Raw genomic sequence first — 20,296 nt, 5'->3', positions numbered from 1 at the left:
CGCGGACCGCCATAGCGATTCTCTGGACGTCGATGTCAGATAATTTCGCACCCCCGGGATCGGCGGGTTGGAAACTAGCGGACTCCGAGAAGCTGGGAAAGGCTAAAGTATTCGGTAGAATGCCTGGTAGGGAATGTTGGATACCCTGCTGGAGGGTAGGAGAAATATTGGCCATCTGGGACGATAAGTCAAGTTCAAACACACTGTTGGGTAACGGGGTTGAGGTAAAAGGTAAATGTTTTAGTTTTTTAGTGTCTCTAATGATAGGAGATGGTGTTGACGAGGAGGATAACGCCCTTTTAGAAGTAAGAGGAATAGACTGGTTCACATAAGTTCATGTTTGTGAATAAGTACATAAACATAACCCATTTATGTATATATAACATTTAGTGTGTGCTATATTTAAATCAGTCTAATCTATTCCATCCAATATTGCATCAATAAATCAAAATCCACGAGAATTTATTATCATATATCACTCTTAAAAAGACCCAATTGGTATGCAAATACACAGGTGTGCACTCCCATGTTTGTGAATAAATACATTTATGTACATATAACATTTAGTGTCTGCTATACTTTTATCATTTTGATCTATGCAATCCAATGTTGCATCGATAGATCAAAATCCACGAGAATTTATTATCATATATTACTCTTAAAAAAATTATTAGTATAAGAATGAAAGGTTTCTTTTACCGCGACGCAATATTTATGTATAAATCCTAATAATTTCATTTCGACTGCATTAGCCGTGTGTTGGATGTCACTACGTGTAAAATATATCACATTTCTTTAAAGTAGAATTTGGACGATTTGGAGTAGTGTTGGATATTATATACAGATTATTGAATTCGTATTCACAGTGAGTACCCGTTACTACATATTAGTGTATTTAGATATGTTGATACTTATTTCCTTTCTATCCATACTATCGATTTAAATGTTATCTATAGGCACCATATATTTTATATTAATTTGGCTGTTACGTCATTAAGGGGAGTAAGTGTTCTGGTCGTAAGAGCAAGGTAAATAATGTCTTATATAGCGCTAGATACGACTATAATGTAATGTAAGTATGATATTCTGGTAAACATGAAAAACATGATTAGTAATAATTAATGATAAATAAATAACAAAACATATAGTCAACAAAACTAACAGGTGTGTAATTAATACCTGTTTTACTCTTAATGTAAATGAATAGTTTTACTCAAAAATCACAAAAATATCATCCCTGTATCCTGCTATCCGGTACTACACGATATTTTAACCTCTGAATATCTGAAAATTAACTAAACCGTGTAAGATCAATGTAATAACTAGCCTTTACTCATTGGAGAACCCCTATGTTTATAGCTAATAACTAAATATAATATCTGAACGTTGTAGGAGAAACGATGTTGATAAAATCTACTCAATGCTATTTGTCTACAACATGCTTATAGTTTGTAGTACGACACATCATAAATCGGAATAGGAAATTTTACTTGGCAAAACAAGAAATAAAAAAATGGAACCATTCTATATTTAGACCAACACAATCAAGTGAATTATTAAGCAGCGACGGCAGAACAAATGCGCAAATCTCCAAGACAGTATTATCTTGGAATACCAACTCAAAGCAAGTCAAGCCTCGTATGAAAGTCAGAAAGGAATTGAATTTAACTTCATAAAGGTAACGATGTTTGTTGTATACTTTATCAAACATCCTCAGACATAAGGGGTGTTGTTAATGTCGGTAATGTTCAACTGTTGACCGTACACGCTTTAGCATGATGTAGGCAGTTACCTTTGTTCTTATGAATATTCATTGTATGATCTATATGCACATGCATGATTTAACGATAAAGATATGTGTCCCATGATTCAGCAGCCGACGGATGAATGTTTCAGCAAGATGTAGGCTATTGATCACTTGGAGATAGGGGTGTGTGTCCCATTGTTAAGATAGGGGTGTGTGTCCCATTGTTAAGATAGGGGTGTGTGTTCCATTGTTAAGATAGGGGTGTGTGTCCCTTTGTTAAGATAGGGGTGTGTGTTCCATTGTTAAGATAGGGGTGTGTGTCCCATTGTTAAGATAGGGGTGGGTGTCCCATTGTTAAGATAGGGGTGTATGTCCCATTGTTAAGATAGGGGTGTGTGTCCTATTGTTAAGATAGGGGTGTGTGTCCCTTTGTTAAGATAGGGGTGTGTGACCCAGTGTTAAGATAGGGGTGTGTGTCCCATTGTTAAGATAGGGGTGTATGTCCCATTGTTAAGATAGGGGTGTGTGTCCTATTGTTAAGATAGGGGTGTGTGTCCCTTTGTTAAGATAGGGGTGTGTGACCCAGTGTTAAGATAGGGGTGTGTGTCCCATTGTTACGATAGGGGTATGTGTCCCATTGTTAAGATAGGGGTGTGTGTCCTATTGTTAAGATAGGGGTGTGTGTCCCTTTGTTAAGATAGGGGTGTGTGTCCCATTGTTAAGATAGGGGTATGTGTCCCATTGTTAAGATAGGAGTGTGTGTCCCATTGTTAAGATAGGGGTGTGTGTCCCATTGTTAAGCAGTTGACGGATGCATAATTTAGCCAGGTGTAGGCTAAGGGTACAGTCTCTAGACGTCACTGAAATGAATATGGCGAAAAAGACAGTAATATCGTGACCCTCTGTGGCAATGAATTATCGCAATGTTGCTCAAAACAATGTTGCTAGAAAAAGACATCCTTGCCATTATTCATGGATTTTATCAGTACATACACTATTCGTAACTTAGGTCGTCTAAGATTGCTCATGAATAGAAAAAAATACAGTAAGAAAATAAAAAATAAAATAGTGCGAAATTACCACAAAATTGAAATTAGGTTATCTTTCAATATTCCCTGTTTCCGTTCATCTTTCAACCTCTTTTGGTTTACTGTTGTTTAATGTTTGTGTATTTTGTTTGTTTTTGTTTGTTAATATCAGGGCCTATTCTCTATCAGGATGAACAGAAAAGAGGGTACAGAAGATCGGTCTGGATGTCAGGAAAAAGAAAAGCCCGAATATGAGTTAAAAATGCAACCGTATGATGGATTTAACTACCCGGTCCAGATGCATAACGTAGCTGACCATCTACGTAACATCCGGGACATGACACTGAGGGACGATGACATCTTTATTACGTCGTACCCTAAGTCAGGTAAATTTTAAATCCATCGTTACCATCTCCTGTCGATGTATGTAAACCAGTAATATTTTGATTCCTAACTAATCGATTAATTCGTACTTATTTTATCAGAGGATCGGAGTATTCCATTTTGCTATTTTTTATTGTTTATATTAATTAAGCCAACGTACGTCGGTTTCTATGTAATGACTTGAGATTCTCAGTTGTTATTGGTAACAGATAATTCACATTTTCGTGATCACATATTATGTCCCTTTACATGCATTCCCTGGTGATTTGCGTGATCTGTTTTCTGCTAAATTGTTTACTACCAGACAGTTGAATTGAGTGGTTGCTATGGTTACAGGTACACATTGGATTAACGAGGTTGTGTACATGCTGTTACAAGGCCACGCCTCTTATTGCCGAAAACACTGCTGGCTGGACGTCGAGAGTATTGACACCACTGACAACGCTCCGTCGCCAAGGATAATCATTACTCACGTACCGATCAAATGGTTACCATGGCGACTAAGTCAAGGGCGTGTCAAGGTCATTTACATGACGAGGAACCCCAAGGATGTCGTTGTTTCTCACTACAATTTCGTTGCAAATATGGCTGCTACGGCGTTCGACGGAGAGTTCAATTACTCCTACATTGATAAATTTCTCAATGGAGATGGTATGTTGTAGTCGAAACAAATCATTTGGTTATTAAAGTCGAATCAATCAATGAATAAAATGTTTACCGGAAAGAACAAGGAATTACAAATCAAATCATTCATATTTACTTCATTTTATTATATTTAAAATGCTTATTCTAATTTTCATTTTGGGCGCGTTTCTTGAATAAAGGGTGTTTTATTGCAAAGTTTAAGTTCTTTCGATATATAACGTTTAAGTGTTTGTCATTATATAGAACAGGAGTCTACTAGGAAGGTCTGGGTCCGTGTCGAACACGGATCACTCTGAACAAATGTACACGTCCATGTGTTGCAGTGTTGTATACATGGGAGGCACAGCCACGCATCAGTCTATAGATGATATATGTGAACGTGTAAAAATATAATCTACATAAAATAATCAAAATTTCATCATTTCTGTCTGCAGATGAATAATGTAGTTCAGGTGGAAACAAAAAGACAATATTAGCATCCGGATGACCCCCAGGTGCTAATATTGTTTTAATGAATATATTCTTCCTTTGATATAACCAGGAATGACTATACCACCGTATTTGGTACTGAATCTCGAATACTCTCCCCTTATGTGGATCAATTACGGCCTTTAGATAGTCAATCTTCTGTACAATTCCCGATATTGAAAAAGATATGTTTTCTGTGTTGTTTATTCCACACAGTAGTGTATGATTCCTGGTTCCGTAGCGTTCTTGGATGGGAAAAGTTCCCAGACACACACCCAAATGTGCCATTTATGATGATGAACTATGAAAATATGAAATTAGTAAGTACAAAATATCTATATGCATTGCCTCGACTATCATAAATATAGAAATCCGTAACAGTCGCCATTGGAAAGTACACTACTCCAAAATACCGTTAACAAACGTAGCTAGGTGGTGGGATGACGCAGTGGATAGTGAACTCGCCTTTCACCAATCGGGGTGAAGTCCCCAAACAAACGTGAAAGGTATAGTTGGTTACCTGTCCAACCACGTGTGTTTCCTCTGGATATATGCCGAAAACAACAGCAGAAAGGTTTATATGCCTTCTGTAGCGCTTTAATTTACGGGGTGTTTTTTTTGCCTCTTACACATAATGTACTTTAAAAACGTAAACCATGCAAGAGTAAATTAACCCATTCAACCCTATGTAACTTTAATAGACTCTACCATGCATTGATATAGACGAGTCCATTTTGGTCTGCAGTGGTGAAACGGTTAAAGCTCCAAATTCACTGCTAAACATGGTGACTAATTGAGTAAAGACGCACCTGTTAATGGAGTTAATTGATTTTATGTATTTTAAAACATGTTTAGAATCTTCGACAAGAAGTTGAGAGAGTGGCTTTTTTTCTCGGAAAGTCATTCGACGAAGATTTGCTGGACAAAATTGTAGAGAGCTGTTCGTTTTCAAAGACCAAACATGACAAACAGGAAAACCCCGACCCTCGCTTCAAAACATTTGCTAGGGATGGATCTCAAATATTGTATAGAAAAGGTGAGGATGAACTCAGATTAAAAAAACCCAGCTCAAAAATGTAAAGGAAGGAACATAGTAATTATGTAACCATGGAGACCATTGTAAAGATACAAGGAGATTGTTCTTAACATTTTCTTCATGTTGGTAAGTATGGATAATGAAAGATTCTTTTAACACAACCTATAAGTGTTTCTATTTGACGTTTCGATGACTAGTACGGTATGTACACTATCACCTTCATGAACACAAAGGTGTAAAATGTGTACGAGTTGTCCACAAATCGATGTCGATTCGGCTACTCTGTCAGCGTACAAGTAGTTGTATTATATGTATATATGGACAACTCGACCACATCTTACACAATGTATAGTACGTTCATCTATCATTTTCCCAACTCCAACCAGTTTCTTTAGCAAGTGGGACCGTCGGTATTTTCCGTGAATGCTTCCGGAAAGTGCCGACTGTTCCAGATTGTTTCTTTGTTTCACGGGTTATAACTGTATATTCACACAATAAACCTTTCCTATGTTACAGGAGAAGTGGGGGACTGGAAGAACTGGTTCACAGTTACAGACAGTGAAAAGTTTGACCAAGTATACAAAGAGAAAATGTTGGGGTCAAAACTCACATTTAGATTCTCATTGTGACTGAACGTTGTTCACAACATTGGAGATTGTTATGAAAAACAAGATTGATAGTTACTATTATTTACCCAAGTAAAGCATTATTGTTAACTATTATTTACCCAAGTAAAGCACAATTGTTAACTATTATTTACCTAAGTAAAGTATTATCGTTAACTATCATTTACCCAAGTAAAGCAGTATCGTTAACTATTATTTACCCAAGTAAAGTATAAGCGTCGTCTTCGTCTCCTTGTTCAGGAAACCGTTTAGGAACAAATTCTCAATTGCTAATATATTTTTTGAACTTACTAGAGAAAAACGTATTTATAATATGTGCAGTAATGTGTATGCTGTGGTTTGTTTTTAATTTAAAATTGTGATGGGGAGCTAAACAAGAAGACAAAATTCAAATTTACATAAATATTTACCTGGTATAGAGGTCCTCGATACCAGGGCCTGGTCAATTAGATCACTTACCTATACATATTTACATGGTAGATAGATCCACGATACCAGGGCCTTGTCACTCAGATCACTTATACCTATAAATAATTACCTGGTATATAGATCAACGAAACCAGGGCTTGGTCACTCAGATAATTTACCCATACATATTTACCTGGTAGACAGATCCTCGATACCAGGGCCTTGTCACTCAGATCACTTACCTATACATATTTACCTGGTAGATAGATCCACGATACCAGGGTCTGGTCACCCAGATCACTTACCTATAAATATTTACCTGGTAGATAGATCCGCGATACCAGGGTCTGGTCACTCAGATCACTTACCTATAAATATTTACCTGGTAGATAGATCCACGATACCAGGGTCTGGCCACTCAGATCACTTACCTATAAATATTTACCTGGTAGATAGATCCACGATACCAGGGCCTTGTCACTCAGATCACTTATACCTATAAATATTTACCTGGTATATAGATCAACGAAACCAGGGCTTGGTCACTCAGATAATTTACCCATACATATTTACCTGGTAGACAGATCATCGATACCAGGGCCTGGTCACTCAGATCACTTAAATGTACCTATACTTATTTACCTGGTAGATAGATCCACGATACCAGGGCCTGGTCACTCAGATCACTTACCTATAAATACCTGGTATATAGATCCACGATACCAGGGCCTGGTCACTCAGATAACTTACCTATACATATTTACCTGGTATATAGATCCACGATACCAGGGCCTGGTCACTCAGATCACTTATACCTATAAATATTTACCTGGTATATAGATCCACGATACCAGGGTCTGGTCACTCAGATCACTTACCTATAAATATTTACCTGGTAGACAGATCCACAATACCAGGGCCTGGTCACTCAGATCACTTACCTATACATATTTACCTGGTATATAGATCCACGATACCAGGGTCTGGTCACTCAGATCACTTACCTATAAATATTTACCTGGTAGATAGATCCACGATACCAGGGCCTGGTCACTCAGATCACTTACCTATAAATACCTGGTAGACATATCCACGATACCAGGGCCTGGTCACTCAGATCACTTAAATGTACCTATACATATTTACCTGGTAGATAGATCCTCGATACCAGGGCCTGGTCACTCAGATCACTTACCTATAAATACCTGGTATATAGATCCACGATACCAGGGCCTGGTCACTTAGATAACTTACCTATACATATTTACCTGGTATATAGATCACGATGCCAGGGCCTGGTCACTCAGATCACTTACCTATAAATACCTGGTATATAGATCCACGATACCAGGGCCTGGTCACTTAGATCACTTACCCATACATATTTACCTGGTAGACAGATCCACGATACCTGGGCCTGGTCACTCAGATCACTTACCTATAAATATTTACCTGGTAGACAGATCCACGATACCAGGGCCTGGTCACTCAGATCACTTACCTATACATAGTTACCTGGTAGATAGATCCTCGATACCAGGGCCTGGTCACTCAGATCACTTACATATACATATTTACCTGGTAGATAGATCCTCGATACCAGGGCCTGGTCACTAAGATCACTTACCTATACATATTCACCTGGTAGATAGATCCACGATACCAGGGTCTGGACACTCAGATCACTTACCTATAAATACCTGGTATATAGCTCCACGATACCAGGGCCTGGTCACTATAGAGGTCCTCGATACCAGCGCATGGTCAATTAGATCACTTACCTATACATATTTCCCTGGTAGATAGATCCACGATACCAGGGCCGGGTCACTCAGATCACTTACCTATAAATATTTACCTGGTAGATAGAACCACGATACCAGGGCCTGGTGACTCAGATCACTTACCTATACATATTTACCTGGTAGATAGATCCTCGATACCAGGGCCTGGTCACTCAGATCACTTACCTATACATATTTACCTGGTAGATAGATCCACGATACCAGGGTCTGGTGACTCAGATCACTTACCTATAAATATTTACCTGGTAGATCGATTCACGATACCAGGGCCTGATCACTCAGATCACTTACTTTATATCTGGAGATTCAAGACATTTTCTTTTCAAGTCGTTCAATATACTAATATGTTCACAGTTTTCTAAATTTCTGTATTCTATCACGGACTTAGATAGCAAACTAATTCCGTGATTCTATATATCTGTAACAGAATTACATAAACTGTTAGTTTTATATATTTTATCGGTATATACTCACTCGATCTGTATCAGGTACTTGATGCGTTCGTATATTAAAGTTTTAAAAAATGGAGAAAGTTTTATTTGCGATCATATTCAAGATTAAAACATTTACTGATTTTCCAGTTTTATGAAGTTTTGTTATTTACAACATTAGTCTTATATAAAATACAACTACTTCACTCATATTGTAGAGTTTCATTGTGTCCTTGACCCTAAATTCATAATTTGATAAACATTCACAATCTGCAATTTTTAAAAAACTATCTATTACTCATTCAGTTAATTAATGACAATAGAAAATTAATGATTTAAAAGAACTAAGAACCATCACCGATGAGTCCTAGAAGAAACAGATGTATGATGCAGTGCAATTCATTGTATCTAACCGTTATTTCTAAACGTTAAAGGTGTAATCACCTGTGTTACCTTCATTTGTATTGGCACTTCGGTATTCTCTTAATTATTTTTTCTGCGAAAGGAAACTTCTGTCTGACGATCTGACTTTATCTTTCTCTTCATTAGATGTATTGTACCGATTCTCAGTTCCTCAGTCGGTGCGACATCTCCAATGATAAGCCCTATGATTGAGTCGCATATGTAGTTCCTGCCTTGACCGTCTGACCTTATATACTACCTATATGTCTGACCTTATATACTACCTATATGTCTGACCTTATATACTACCTATATGTCTGACCTTATATACTACCTATATGTCTGACCTTATATACTACCTATATGTCTGACCTTATATACTACCTATATGTCTGACCTTATATACTACCTATATGTCTGACCTTATATACTACCTATATGTCTGACCTTATATACTACCTATATGTCTGACCTTATATACTACCTATATGTCTGACCTTATATACTACCTATATGTCTGACCTTATATACTACCTATATGTCTGACCTTATATACTACCTATATGTCTGACCTTATATACTACCTATATGTCTGACCTTATATACTACCTATATGTCTGACCTTATATACTACCTATATGTCTCAGTGTCGTGGTGGTATTGCTGACTGCATAAATCATAATCTAACACAAGATTGTTTCTCCACAATTTTCTTTATTTAAAAAAGAATTAACACGCAATTAAAAACCAAATTTTATTTCACAAACAACATCAGATGGTCAAAATAAATTTGGACCCCATCCCCTTAAAATGATTTATTACCTTGAATGAGCGTGTTTGAATTATAAAGTGTTTTGAAAATGTTTAAAAAAAATTGTCTTTGTCTGTGACTTTTTTCTTCGTATAATAATAAATCCCTATAGAAAATAACAATCCAGTGTAACGTCATAACAACAATTATTGACGTCACCACACCATAATGTTCCATTTAAAAACTATCCGCTTTCCAAGCAAATGTTAGTACAGTAGCACCAGATGTAAAATAATGTTGTTTGAACGCGTTTTTTCTTTTTCTTTTTCAATTATGCTTGTCCCAGTGACATTTAAAGCAGGTCAAGGTCACATAAATGAGGAAAGTTTATAGCACTCCATCCCATGCATATCATACTGGCCAAATACCTTGACCATGGTAATATTTGGCCCAAGCCAACAGACTTAAGATGTTCCTGCATATCTCGGTCAGTCCGAATGTTAAGACGGATTCAAGTATAATTGGTGTAAAGATGATACTTATGGCATAAGAGCAAGTTTGGGTTAGGTGCACACTTTACCCCTCACAATCTATGTGAAAACCTATGAAAACGTGCAAGGAGTTCCGACTGGTTCCGAAAGTTTTCCGAAAAAGAAAATGGCGTCCACCGGTCGAGGCAGAGGTAGGGGACGAGGCCTTTTACAACAGGCGCCGGTCGTTCCTGGACAACAGAAGGAATCGGCGGTAACAATTGCGATCACAATAAGAATTCTTCATATTTTGTGAAATGTTACATGTAAAAAGTGGCGTGTTGCAAATAAACACGCATTTTCTCCTCAATCACCTAGTGCGATGGACGATCGCACCTGTTCAAAACAGGCGTAACATGCGTAGCGTCAGGTGCGGACGGCAATCGACCACAATTTAATCGCAATGCTTTGTTCTCTGATATTGATATAAGAGAGAAGGGCATGATGTGTGTATTTAAGGTTGAATACATCCTCTTACTTGAGAGTTACTGGAAGTTGGGACTGGAACACCAACGCCTAGACCAGGTCGGGGGAAACCACTAACTTGCGTATAATACGCAAACTCGCCTATTATACGCCAATAGGGGGATGGATTTGTTACTAAAAATAGCCAAAATCACTTTAATCTTAATTTTTTCACATTGTTTGTCCAAGTCGCATTTATTCAGTCATGAAACATAATACAAATGCAAAAATAAACTTTATTTGCATGTTGGTTGGAAAGTACTAAAAACATAAGTAGCCAACGCTTTCAGTAAACATCTTTTAGCAAAATATTATTTACCTTGTCGTAAATTAATGCGATTTTTAATAATATCTTGCAAAGGTTACTGTTAAATCGATTTGGGTTATTTTTAATAACAAATCCATACTCCAACTGGCGTATAATAGGCGAGTTTGCGTATATACGCAAGTTGGTGGTTTTCCCCAAACTGTAGACTAGCCATGGAAAAAAATCATCTCAAATCGCAGTCTTGATCTGGATAAATACATTGAAAGTGATTAGGTGTATGTGCATTGCTACCTTATAATTGTCAAGGAGTGATATATGTGGGAGGAAAAAATAAGAAAAAACACAATTGTATCCTTTCCAGTGTGATTGCCTCTTTCAAATTCATTAGGGAGACTAGGTGTATACGCACTGTGTACAAAAATGGAATAATTCCATTCATTGACTGAGATAGAGTATAAGCTACATTTGTAATATACTGAGTGACAGACAATTTGTCCTGAAACTGTTACGTCAAAAGCATTCCATGACAGTTGTTTTTATGTTGTCCAAAAATAAATTTTATTTCACCCCACATTGACTTACCGATCTTCCCATATGTTAAGGGTGTGACAGACCAAATTTTAACCCAGGGGTGATAATGTTGGCTGACTTACCTAAGGCTTCATCTACCAGGGGTTATATTAGACAATCAAATAATCACTGCAAGGGATTTCTGTTACACTCTCAAGGTAGAGGATGATTCTATTTCATATCATTGTTAAGCCCGCGTTTCCTCTGGCCCTGTCACCAGACTTAGACATTTTGACTGACAGATGGCTGGTGTGGGGCCAAAGCCCATAGCTCCAGACGGACTCTCCACCAGTTGAGCTATCTGGTTGCTGATGATCAGCACAGTCCTGCTCCGCTGCGTTCCTCCCTCATTTTTCTAAGTTATCTCAATATACAACCCTTATTAAGGTATCCCCTTGCCAAATAGTCACCCAGAGCTTGAAACAAGGATTGGCAAGTCAGCCAATTTTGTAACAGGAGAAAGAGAAATGTATGCTAGATTGAACCCGCTACCCTCCGAACTCTAGGTGGAGGCTCTACCAATTGAGCCACATTGATGATCGACCCAGTCTAGTTCTGTTACATATATATAGTCCAATGCTAATAATGATGATACCACTACTAGCTTTTTTCAAAACTTGGGTCTGAAGAAAGTGATTAATTTTGTTACCCATAGAAATACAAGATATGTGTGAAATCTGTAAAAGTATTAGAGCGATTTTTTTGCTTATTTTTACAAATATTGTTGTAAGTGTGACAACTGTGATAATAGATCATCGCTTATTGTAGTGATGGGCTGATAATCGATTATAATTCAAAATTGATCAGTTTGCCCTTTCTGATTCTGATTATCAATTACAAATACCATCATCGATAGAATCAGTTCATCATTGAAATCAAAGTATTTAATTGATATCTTTTCAATACGTGAGAGCCTATACTCTTAGTTGTATAAATACTACCTAATGGTAAACTTCACCTTTTATTTACACTGCACTGTATATATGATTCTATCTTCAATTTCTCTACTGGTTTTTTTTGTGGTTTTCTTGGTCAGAATGAGAATAGCCTTGATGACCTGGACATAATGATAAACAACCTTACGCTGAACATCGAGGAGGAGGATTTGATGGAAATTCATCAGAAAACAGAAAAAACTGTGAAGAGTTCCGATGACCTCAGACACATCGCCGAGATGATCTATCAGAAGTGCCTGAAGGACATGGAATTTGCTAAATGTGGGGCCTGTATCTGTGACAGGATGCAGGATGTCGAAGTTCAGGGTTCAAAGTTTAGGACAAATTTGTTGGCTCTAGTACAAAAGGATTTCAAAGGTAACCCAAGCTTCTTCATCTGGTCAGCTTGTCTTTAGGTCACACCAAAAACTTGCAATGCTTGGTGTAAATGTATTTTAGTTAATATTACCAATAGAACAAAAGGTGGAAAATTAGATCTTTTCATAAAGTTTAAGCAAACCTCGGTGTTAGTGTGGGGTGGGAACTGCATCTAATGAGCTTTTCAGTCATACCAAAAATTCTTTGTATGAATTTAAGTACATTTTTAGCAAACCTCCGGGACGGGGGAGGGGACTGCTTGCATATTTGATCTACATAAAACAGCCCCTTCTAAGGGGAGACAACTCCTTCTTAGGAGATATAACAAAAAAATATATTGCTTTGTAGAAATACCAATATTGTATTTGCTCTGTGTGCTTATCAATTTGGTGAAATCAGAATGATTTCGAGGTAAAATAAGTTAAAATTTTGTTGCGTGGGCAGGTGAAACCATTGATAACAAGCAAGACTTTCATCAAGATTGGCAAGGTGTGATTTTATGATCAGATATGAAGAGGTGTGCTTTATAACCATGTTGGGTTTCTGTGCATACTACCGTATTTTACCACTGATAGGCCCAGTGGGTCTGTGCAGGAAAACGTGTTAAAAGTAGTGGGTGGGCTTATCACCGGATATGAGACTGTGTTTTATCGGTCATATGTTTACCTCTCACACTACCCCTTGCCTTCTATATTTAGCCACCATCTGAACATACAAGAGTGAAAAATATAAGTTGATAAAAGTTGCACATCAAAATTGTTGTAAAATATATGAAGTTTGAGATCAGCCCGTTATAAATGTTGCCCGAACACAGTGTGGTTTGTAATATCAAAGTTTTGCTTTATACACAAACAATGTAAATATTAAACGTGTCGCAATGTCTCAGGATTGATGGTCTCTTTGTCAAGCTTTGACTGAATAACACACAAACAATGTACATATTAAACGTGTCGCACGCTTTGACTGAGTGACACGTTTAGTTCGTACATTGTTTGTGAATAAAGTAAAACTTTGATATTGCTAAACTATCGGCTAAACTCAAATCTGTATTGAGAGAAGACCTTCATAAGGTCTAGACCATTGACTATCACTGCAAGATGTCCTTAATTACAGGTTAAATTAACTAAAAAATACTGCAAAGGAGTGTACATATTAAATGTTTCACTCAGTCATAGCTTGACAAAGGGACCAGTCGGTCTTGAAACGAAGCGACACTTTTAATACGTACATTGTTTGTGTAAAAAGTAAAACTTTGATGTTACATATTACAAAACTGATGAATCTTAATGAAGATACAGGTGTTCTTCCTTTTCTATGTGTTTTATTAATAAATCGTTTGAATCATTAAATCTAATTTTCTATTTTGACAGATAAAGAAGAAACGAGGAAGAACAACTTGAAGAGATATTTGGGATTTTTCACCTTTTTATGTCAGATCTTCAGTAACATGCGTCTAAAACAAGGCCAGTGTTTAGAACCGTTGGTTGTCCCGATCTTTGATTGTCTCGAAATGACTGTGGATGATAAGGAATGTCAGGACGATGAACTGGAGGCGTTTTCTCTACAAGTAAGCTAGGCCACATCAAACAATGTTTTTGCTAATACTGTTTACCTGGAAACTTTATATTGGCAATAAAATATGTTAAAATCAAAAATAAAATATTGGTCAGCTCTCTGGAAATTTGACTGTATGACTTAAATTGCAGTAACTTGTCATAGATATATAATTAATACAATTAGCATATACATAAATCAATGCAATTTTGAGGAATTCGCAGGAGCTGCCTTATCAGGCGTTAACTACTAGTCCTATGCCACCTGGCTAATATCTCCCTATATGTGTATGTCTGAGTGTGTGTGATGGAGATATCATGTGCAATCAAAACCTTGGACTGTGTTACAGAGATTTAAACTTGTGACAATCATTTATTTATTTTTTTAGTTACAAGTGATTGGCAAGGAGCTTGATTCTGGTAACCAAAGCCGAATGAACACACTTATGGAGAAGATCCGGCTGAGGGTTATACATGATGGGTAAGGCCAAGTGAAATACTGGGTACTGGGAAGTTTTCGCCTTTTGATAAATTCTCCCTCAAAACAGAGGTTGCAAAAAAGGCGAAAAATTAAACTGGAGCAAAAATCTCCCAGTATACAGAGTCGCATTCAGTTTCAACGGTTCATGTGGCGCCGAAATATTCCACGATAAACAAATTCACTTGGATGGAACTGTAGGCAGAGCCAAAAAATGTTCAGTTTCGGGGGAATAAACAACAATATATCAAGAATAACATGTCCTTGTTTCACGTGTCCACTGAATTATATAATGTATCTTAAAACCTGCATCTGGATTGACATGGTTTTAGGAAGAAATAGTGCAAACTACCAATAGCCAGCATTTCAGTTTCTGACAGTCACATCTCAGTTTGGACCCCTCAATCTACACGTGCCGAATATTCCTGAGGTCAGCCACGATTCAGATCTGAGCCTGTCTTTTTCCTTCAGGTTCAATCATTTCAACTGATTGAACCGGATACGCGAAAGGGGCCCAGTAGATATTCCTAATGATGTGGTGGTTGTCTGTCATGTTTATCTCCCTTGAGGGTTTTTTTTTTCAAATTGTGTAAAGTCACAAGGTTAGCAATGTTACAATTTGAAAATTAGCTATTAATGAGAGTCAAAGAAAGAATCCAGCCAGCACAAGATTGGGGGAGTTTTTCTCCCACAGTATTCATATTTAATGATACCTGGAAACCAATAGGGTTCTCTTTGGGAATACAGAATTTCTGTTTTTGTTTGGGGAAACAATTGCTAAAAGACCAACTAATGAAGTCATGTCAGATTATAACCTACTTGGAATATGCTAAATCACACAGGCTTGAATAAATCATAACCCATTTGTACGATAAGCTGAATCATATTTGTTGAAAATGAATTTGATGAGGTGATGACAGATTTACCTCAGATTCTACAGCTTGTGATAATATCAAGGTTCCCCCGCTCGTATACTGTATAACAGTCACATTATTGTCACTATAGTCACGGGAATACAGTCTGAATCTGCCTGTATCAAAAATATGATAAAATTGAAGGCAATAAGTTATGTATCAGTAATTATAAGGAGTGACTAATAAAGACATGAATTTGATCAAATTAACAAAAATAAAGTTTAAGAATGAGAACAACCTGTATTTATTCTTCCCTTTTGTCAGCAGCAAACTTTGAACACATGTTTGTACCACTGTATGGCCTTACCACTACAAAACCTGTCAACTTTCTTTGCTTTTAAATTTTCAGGTTATCAGCTAGAGGGCGATGTACATTACTGGAACTTGTTGAATGTTACGCTCGGAACTGGAAGACGATGCCAAATGATATTACACGTTTTTATTGTGACGCAATGGCAGATGTCTTAGCAGGAATGGTCATATGACGCAGAAAAATCGGCATTGTCGCTATCGGTTACGATACCTACAGAAGTTTCCTACATGACAAGTCGGGTCAATCTAGATAATGAACAAGTGCTAGGACAGCCATTGCCTACCTGATGTCTCCGTCAGAGAATTAGAATTAGACCAACCTCACACACCTTCAAGATCTACTTGGATTGAACCATAATGTACGGCAGCATCCACGACAGTCTATTCCATTCTCTGTCTGTGGGGAGGTCAGGAGACGGCAACAAATGAAAAGAACATTTATTTGTTTAGGGGGAAATGTGTGTCAAGGTGTGATTTAGAAGAAACTGGTATTGAAAGTTTAAAGATAGATTTTTGTAACCCATTCACCCCTAAAGTCACATTTGAACCTTACCAAATCATAGACTGGGCAAGTCCAGTTTAAATATATAGGGGTGAATGAGTTTAAGGGTACAGGTAACATTCCTTGATACTCCAGTCAAGTCTGTGATCTTTGTCACCTTGTTTTACTGACAAGCCATTACTAAAAAAGGTACTATAATAGAAAATGTTATTATTTTTATAACAATGGCTACAACTTTGATGTGTATCTCAAACTGCTGTTATTTTGATTCTATTTCACATACAGTTATATACTGAATTTCAAACATTTTAACACACCTCGCGGTCAACTCAGTCATACTTGCCAACTCTCCCTATTTAGGAGGGAGACTCCCAATTTTGGACCCCTATATTTAGCATTTTCAACCAGTAAATTTGCTAAACATTTCATCTGAAATAACAACTCAAAATATGTAATTTCAAAGGGTTCTTTTTTCTCTTGAGGGTACATAATTATACACACACCTTATTTTTGTTTTAATTTTGAGAATGAAGAATCTCCCCCTTAGAATTTTCAAAAAGTTGGCAAGTAGGTGAAAAATATTTTTGATTGTGATCGATGTACTGTAAAACAGCAAATATCCCATTTTATTTTCAAGGGTAAAAAATATATTGATAAAGTCAATCTACTATTTGAAGATGTATTCAATACAAGACTAACAACAGCAGGGATCAAACTAAATACCTGCATAACTTTACAGTGGAAATTACTTACCAGACAAGCTTCATCTTCTGTATATAAGGGAGGTTACTCCTAGTCAATAAACCTCGGAGTGGAACTCGTCATTGTGCAATGGTACAATAAATAAGTAAATTTACCAAAAAATCTGAGGAACCCTTCTTTAACCCTTTCACCACTGTAAACCATAAAGGACTCATCCAGATCAATGCATGGTAGAGTCTACTAAAGTTACATTTTTTTGCACTTGACGGTTAATTTTAAATATATTGTGTCATTGTGACAAAATTTGTATTTGAAAACATGAACTTTCAACTTTTAAATGATGTTTCATGGATATTCTGTAACGATGTTTTTTATGTTTATTTTAGACAATCAGTACATCTCATGTTAGTTTGTACGATCCTGGTTGGATAACTTTACAAATTCAACTTCGGGAGGTTTAGCTTGACTCCAGTGGCCTGTTTATTTATGCATACATGATTTCGTCAAATTTTAAATGTAAAATTTTAGGGATAAATTTGGGCCCATGTCTTTGTCAAGGCTCGCCCGAAAGCATCCTCTGGGCCCATGTCTTTGTCAAGGCTCGCCAGAAAACATCCTCTGGGCCCATGCTAATAGAACGATTCCCGGCTCCAGCATGGAGGTTTTACTCAAATAAACTTTCTTGTGACTCGTCTAAATCATGCGACACAGTACTAAAGTCCTGAGGAAATATTGAAAACAGTATATGGTTTTGAGTCTCCCCACAATTCTTCCATATATTTGACAAAAATTGAATTTTTATTTATTTATTACTGAAACAAGAAATTGGGCTTGAACTGAGTTGGAGCATGAGCATGGTTTCATGAATACTGGCCCAGATCACTGGGTCCATCCCTATTTTATAAACAAACAACATCAAAACCAAAACAGTGCAGGATAGCTCACCACAAGACACTATTCCTTTGTGATGTCATGTCCTGCAGGATTGTACCCTGCCTGACATTCAAATTAACATGAACTTTATCCCTGATGATGCTCTCCCTCATAACTGATCTGTTATAGTGTTGTCTGAGAAAGGACCGTGCTAACATTATTAATCAACATTAATTTGAATATCTTCAATAAGATCATCAGTTTGGAAATATATAATTTCAAAGTTTTACTTTATACACAAACAATGTACATATTAAACGTGTTGCAATGTTTCAAGACCGACTGGTCCCTTTGTCAAGCTTTACAAAATGACCGGTCCATCTTGCTCGTGTATAAAGTAAAACTTTCATATAACATGAATTTGATCTTGAGAAGTAGCTGATATTGGATTACCTCCCTTGGTCAATAACAAACTGTTTCACTAGGACTGTGTGTTGGATAAGTGTTGGATGCAGAACAATTTGCCAGTATTCTCTGTGTGATTGAGGGTGAAGGTCAGAGTTAAGGGGTGAGGTATTTTATCGCCCCCATTTTTGACTTTTTTAATTTTGAAAATGTTGGGTTTCTCTTCATCATGCTTGTTGTTAAAATTTGATTAATTCCCTATATCAGTGTAAGCTACCTGTATGACATTTTACACTGTTGAACACATTTCAACGTGTGGTTTTCCCCATGAAAAAAAAGTAAATATCAGCAAAGTGAGCCTCGGGTGTGGAATGAAAAAAAATATAAATAAATAAAAAATTCATAGTCACAGCAATAGATATTTCCAGATAAAATCTGAACACGTAGAAAAATGTCCGAACAGAAGAGATCGCACAGTTTACCGGGGGGTAGTTTACATACCTCTGGTACAGGCTTGTCCCCCTGACTGTTAGCCTCCCCTATCGATACGACGTCATCGTATTTTGTTTTCTTTCCGCGTGTATGGGCTTCCTTATACGGTCACATAAATTCTCCTGACAGTCGTTACAATACCATCTTACCTCGTCCCTACTGTTGCACAAGGCACATGTATAGGTAACGGGTTCCTGGGCACGCCGCACAGATCTGTTACTTGCCATGGTGTTGGTGCATTAGTGAGTTAGATGGAATAGTTTGCCCACAATCTGTAAACTGCCACGATTTGTTACTGTGTCGGTACGACTTTAGCTGTACACTTCCTTGTTACGGGTATATCATGTGACTTGACTGACAGACAGTATAATGTCCCAGATTCCTGGCGTTATACCAAAACGACAGATCTTGATATCGTATGTAACTAACAGTGCATGATGTGATTTGTACTTGAGTTGTGTCCCTTTAACCGAAACATTATTAAAAGTGTTATCATGATACTGTGATATTTAAGACTAAATTGCTAGTTTTATATTTTCTTTGTCACGATAATACGTACCTCTTATTATTCCGGTCAAGGGGTTCTGTGAAATTATCTTTGTGGATATGTTTGGATAATATAGGTACCCCAAGTTAGCCCGGTCACAGGGGCCAGAGAACCTATCACACTAAGTATATATAGAATGATGTATAGGGCATATCATAAAACATTTTAGGGGGTTTTATCAACGAAGTGCAAAATGTCATTCCCCTGATAGTGGAAAATTTAGGAAGGATGGAAGGGAAGTCTCTGAATGTCTATAACTAAACTTGACCTAATTCTCCTTGTCTCCTTACAAGTCTTTCCTTAGTTCATACTTTTCCGTAGTTTTATCGATTTTGAGATCGAATTAGGGAATTATCAAAATGTACAGAATACTTGTTGGGGAACCTCTATTTAAGAAGATAGTTCAAACTTGTGTAAGATGTCTCCACATTAAAGATGACCCTTTTAAAAGTAGCATCATATTGTTCTCTTATAGCGTCAAGGAAAGCAGCATGATAGATTTATAGAACTTGAGAAAGAGCCGATGTTGAATTACCTGTGTTAGATCCAGGTACAGGCACACACAGAATTCTCAATTGGATTAAGAGTTAGGGATTTAGGGATTTATAGTGGAGAAGTTATGAAAAAATGTGTAAATTTAT

The 20,296-nt window shown here is 37.0% G+C and overlaps 2 protein-coding genes and 1 long non-coding RNA gene across 7 annotated transcripts; 2 read left to right on the top strand and 1 right to left on the bottom strand.

Annotated features, from left to right (window-relative positions):
* Window positions 1–602: 602 nt before the first annotated feature.
* LOC110466018 (sulfotransferase family cytosolic 1B member 1-like) lies at window positions 603–6,422 on the top strand. Of its 5 annotated transcripts, none has more exons than XM_021522266.1 (7): window positions 603–865; window positions 1,535–1,678; window positions 2,965–3,161; window positions 3,496–3,810; window positions 4,489–4,592; window positions 5,128–5,308; window positions 5,825–6,422. In XM_021522266.1, the coding sequence occupies exons 3-7, from the start codon at window positions 2,966–2,968 to the stop codon at window positions 5,935–5,937; spliced, it is 909 nt and encodes a 302-aa protein (XP_021377941.1). In that variant the 5' UTR covers window positions 603–865; window positions 1,535–1,678; window position 2,965; the 3' UTR covers window positions 5,938–6,422. The 5 variants fall into 5 exon arrangements, with proteins under 5 accessions (XP_021377941.1, XP_021377938.1, XP_021377942.1 ...); XM_021522263.1 differs by having other exon boundaries at window positions 2,948–3,161; XM_021522267.1 differs by lacking the exon at window positions 1,535–1,678.
* Window positions 6,423–6,758: 336 nt separating this feature from the next.
* LOC110466020 lies at window positions 6,759–7,482 on the bottom strand. The gene is made up of 3 exons (XR_002464686.1): window positions 7,221–7,482; window positions 6,985–7,033; window positions 6,759–6,787 (listed from the first exon to the last, which is right to left on the bottom strand). It is a non-coding gene; the product is annotated as an uncharacterized LOC110466020 (long non-coding RNA).
* A 2,624-nt stretch (window positions 7,483–10,106) lies between these two features.
* LOC110466026 (CBP80/20-dependent translation initiation factor-like) lies at window positions 10,107–20,296 on the top strand. Its single transcript, XM_021522280.1, has 5 exons — window positions 10,107–10,475; window positions 12,601–12,877; window positions 14,248–14,444; window positions 14,820–14,911; window positions 16,172–20,296. The coding sequence occupies exons 1-5, from the start codon at window positions 10,389–10,391 to the stop codon at window positions 16,305–16,307; spliced, it is 789 nt and encodes a 262-aa protein (XP_021377955.1). The 5' UTR covers window positions 10,107–10,388; the 3' UTR covers window positions 16,308–20,296.

Source organism: Mizuhopecten yessoensis, unplaced genomic scaffold (assembly GCF_002113885.1).
Source record: "Mizuhopecten yessoensis strain PY_sf001 unplaced genomic scaffold, ASM211388v2 scaffold11113, whole genome shotgun sequence".
NCBI lineage: Eukaryota > Metazoa > Mollusca > Bivalvia > Pectinida > Pectinidae > Mizuhopecten > Mizuhopecten yessoensis.
The sequence above is the reverse complement of the archived record's forward strand: the minus strand, read 5'-3'. Positions and strand labels throughout refer to the sequence as shown.

What these genes read in the sequence shown, in the direction of transcription:
- LOC110466026 (XM_021522280.1), top strand. Translation starts at nt 10,389, where the DNA reads ATGGCGTCCACCGGTCGAGGCAGAGGTAGGGGACGAGGCCTTTTACAA. An exon ending in GACAACAGAAGGAATCGGCG is followed by an intron (nt 10,476 to 12,600) that starts GTAACAATTGCG and finishes TTTCTTGGTCAG; the next exon opens with AATGAGAATAGCCTTGATGA. An exon ending in AGTACAAAAGGATTTCAAAG is followed by an intron (nt 12,878 to 14,247) that starts GTAACCCAAGCT and finishes CTATTTTGACAG; the next exon opens with ATAAAGAAGAAACGAGGAAG.
- LOC110466018 (XM_021522267.1), top strand. Translation starts at nt 2,966, where the DNA reads ATGAACAGAAAAGAGGGTACAGAAGATCGGTCTGGATGTCAGGAAAAA. An exon ending in TACGTCGTACCCTAAGTCAG is followed by an intron (nt 3,162 to 3,495) that starts GTAAATTTTAAA and finishes CTATGGTTACAG; the next exon opens with GTACACATTGGATTAACGAG. An exon ending in TCAAATATTGTATAGAAAAG is followed by an intron (nt 5,309 to 5,824) that starts GTGAGGATGAAC and finishes CCTATGTTACAG; the next exon opens with GAGAAGTGGGGGACTGGAAG.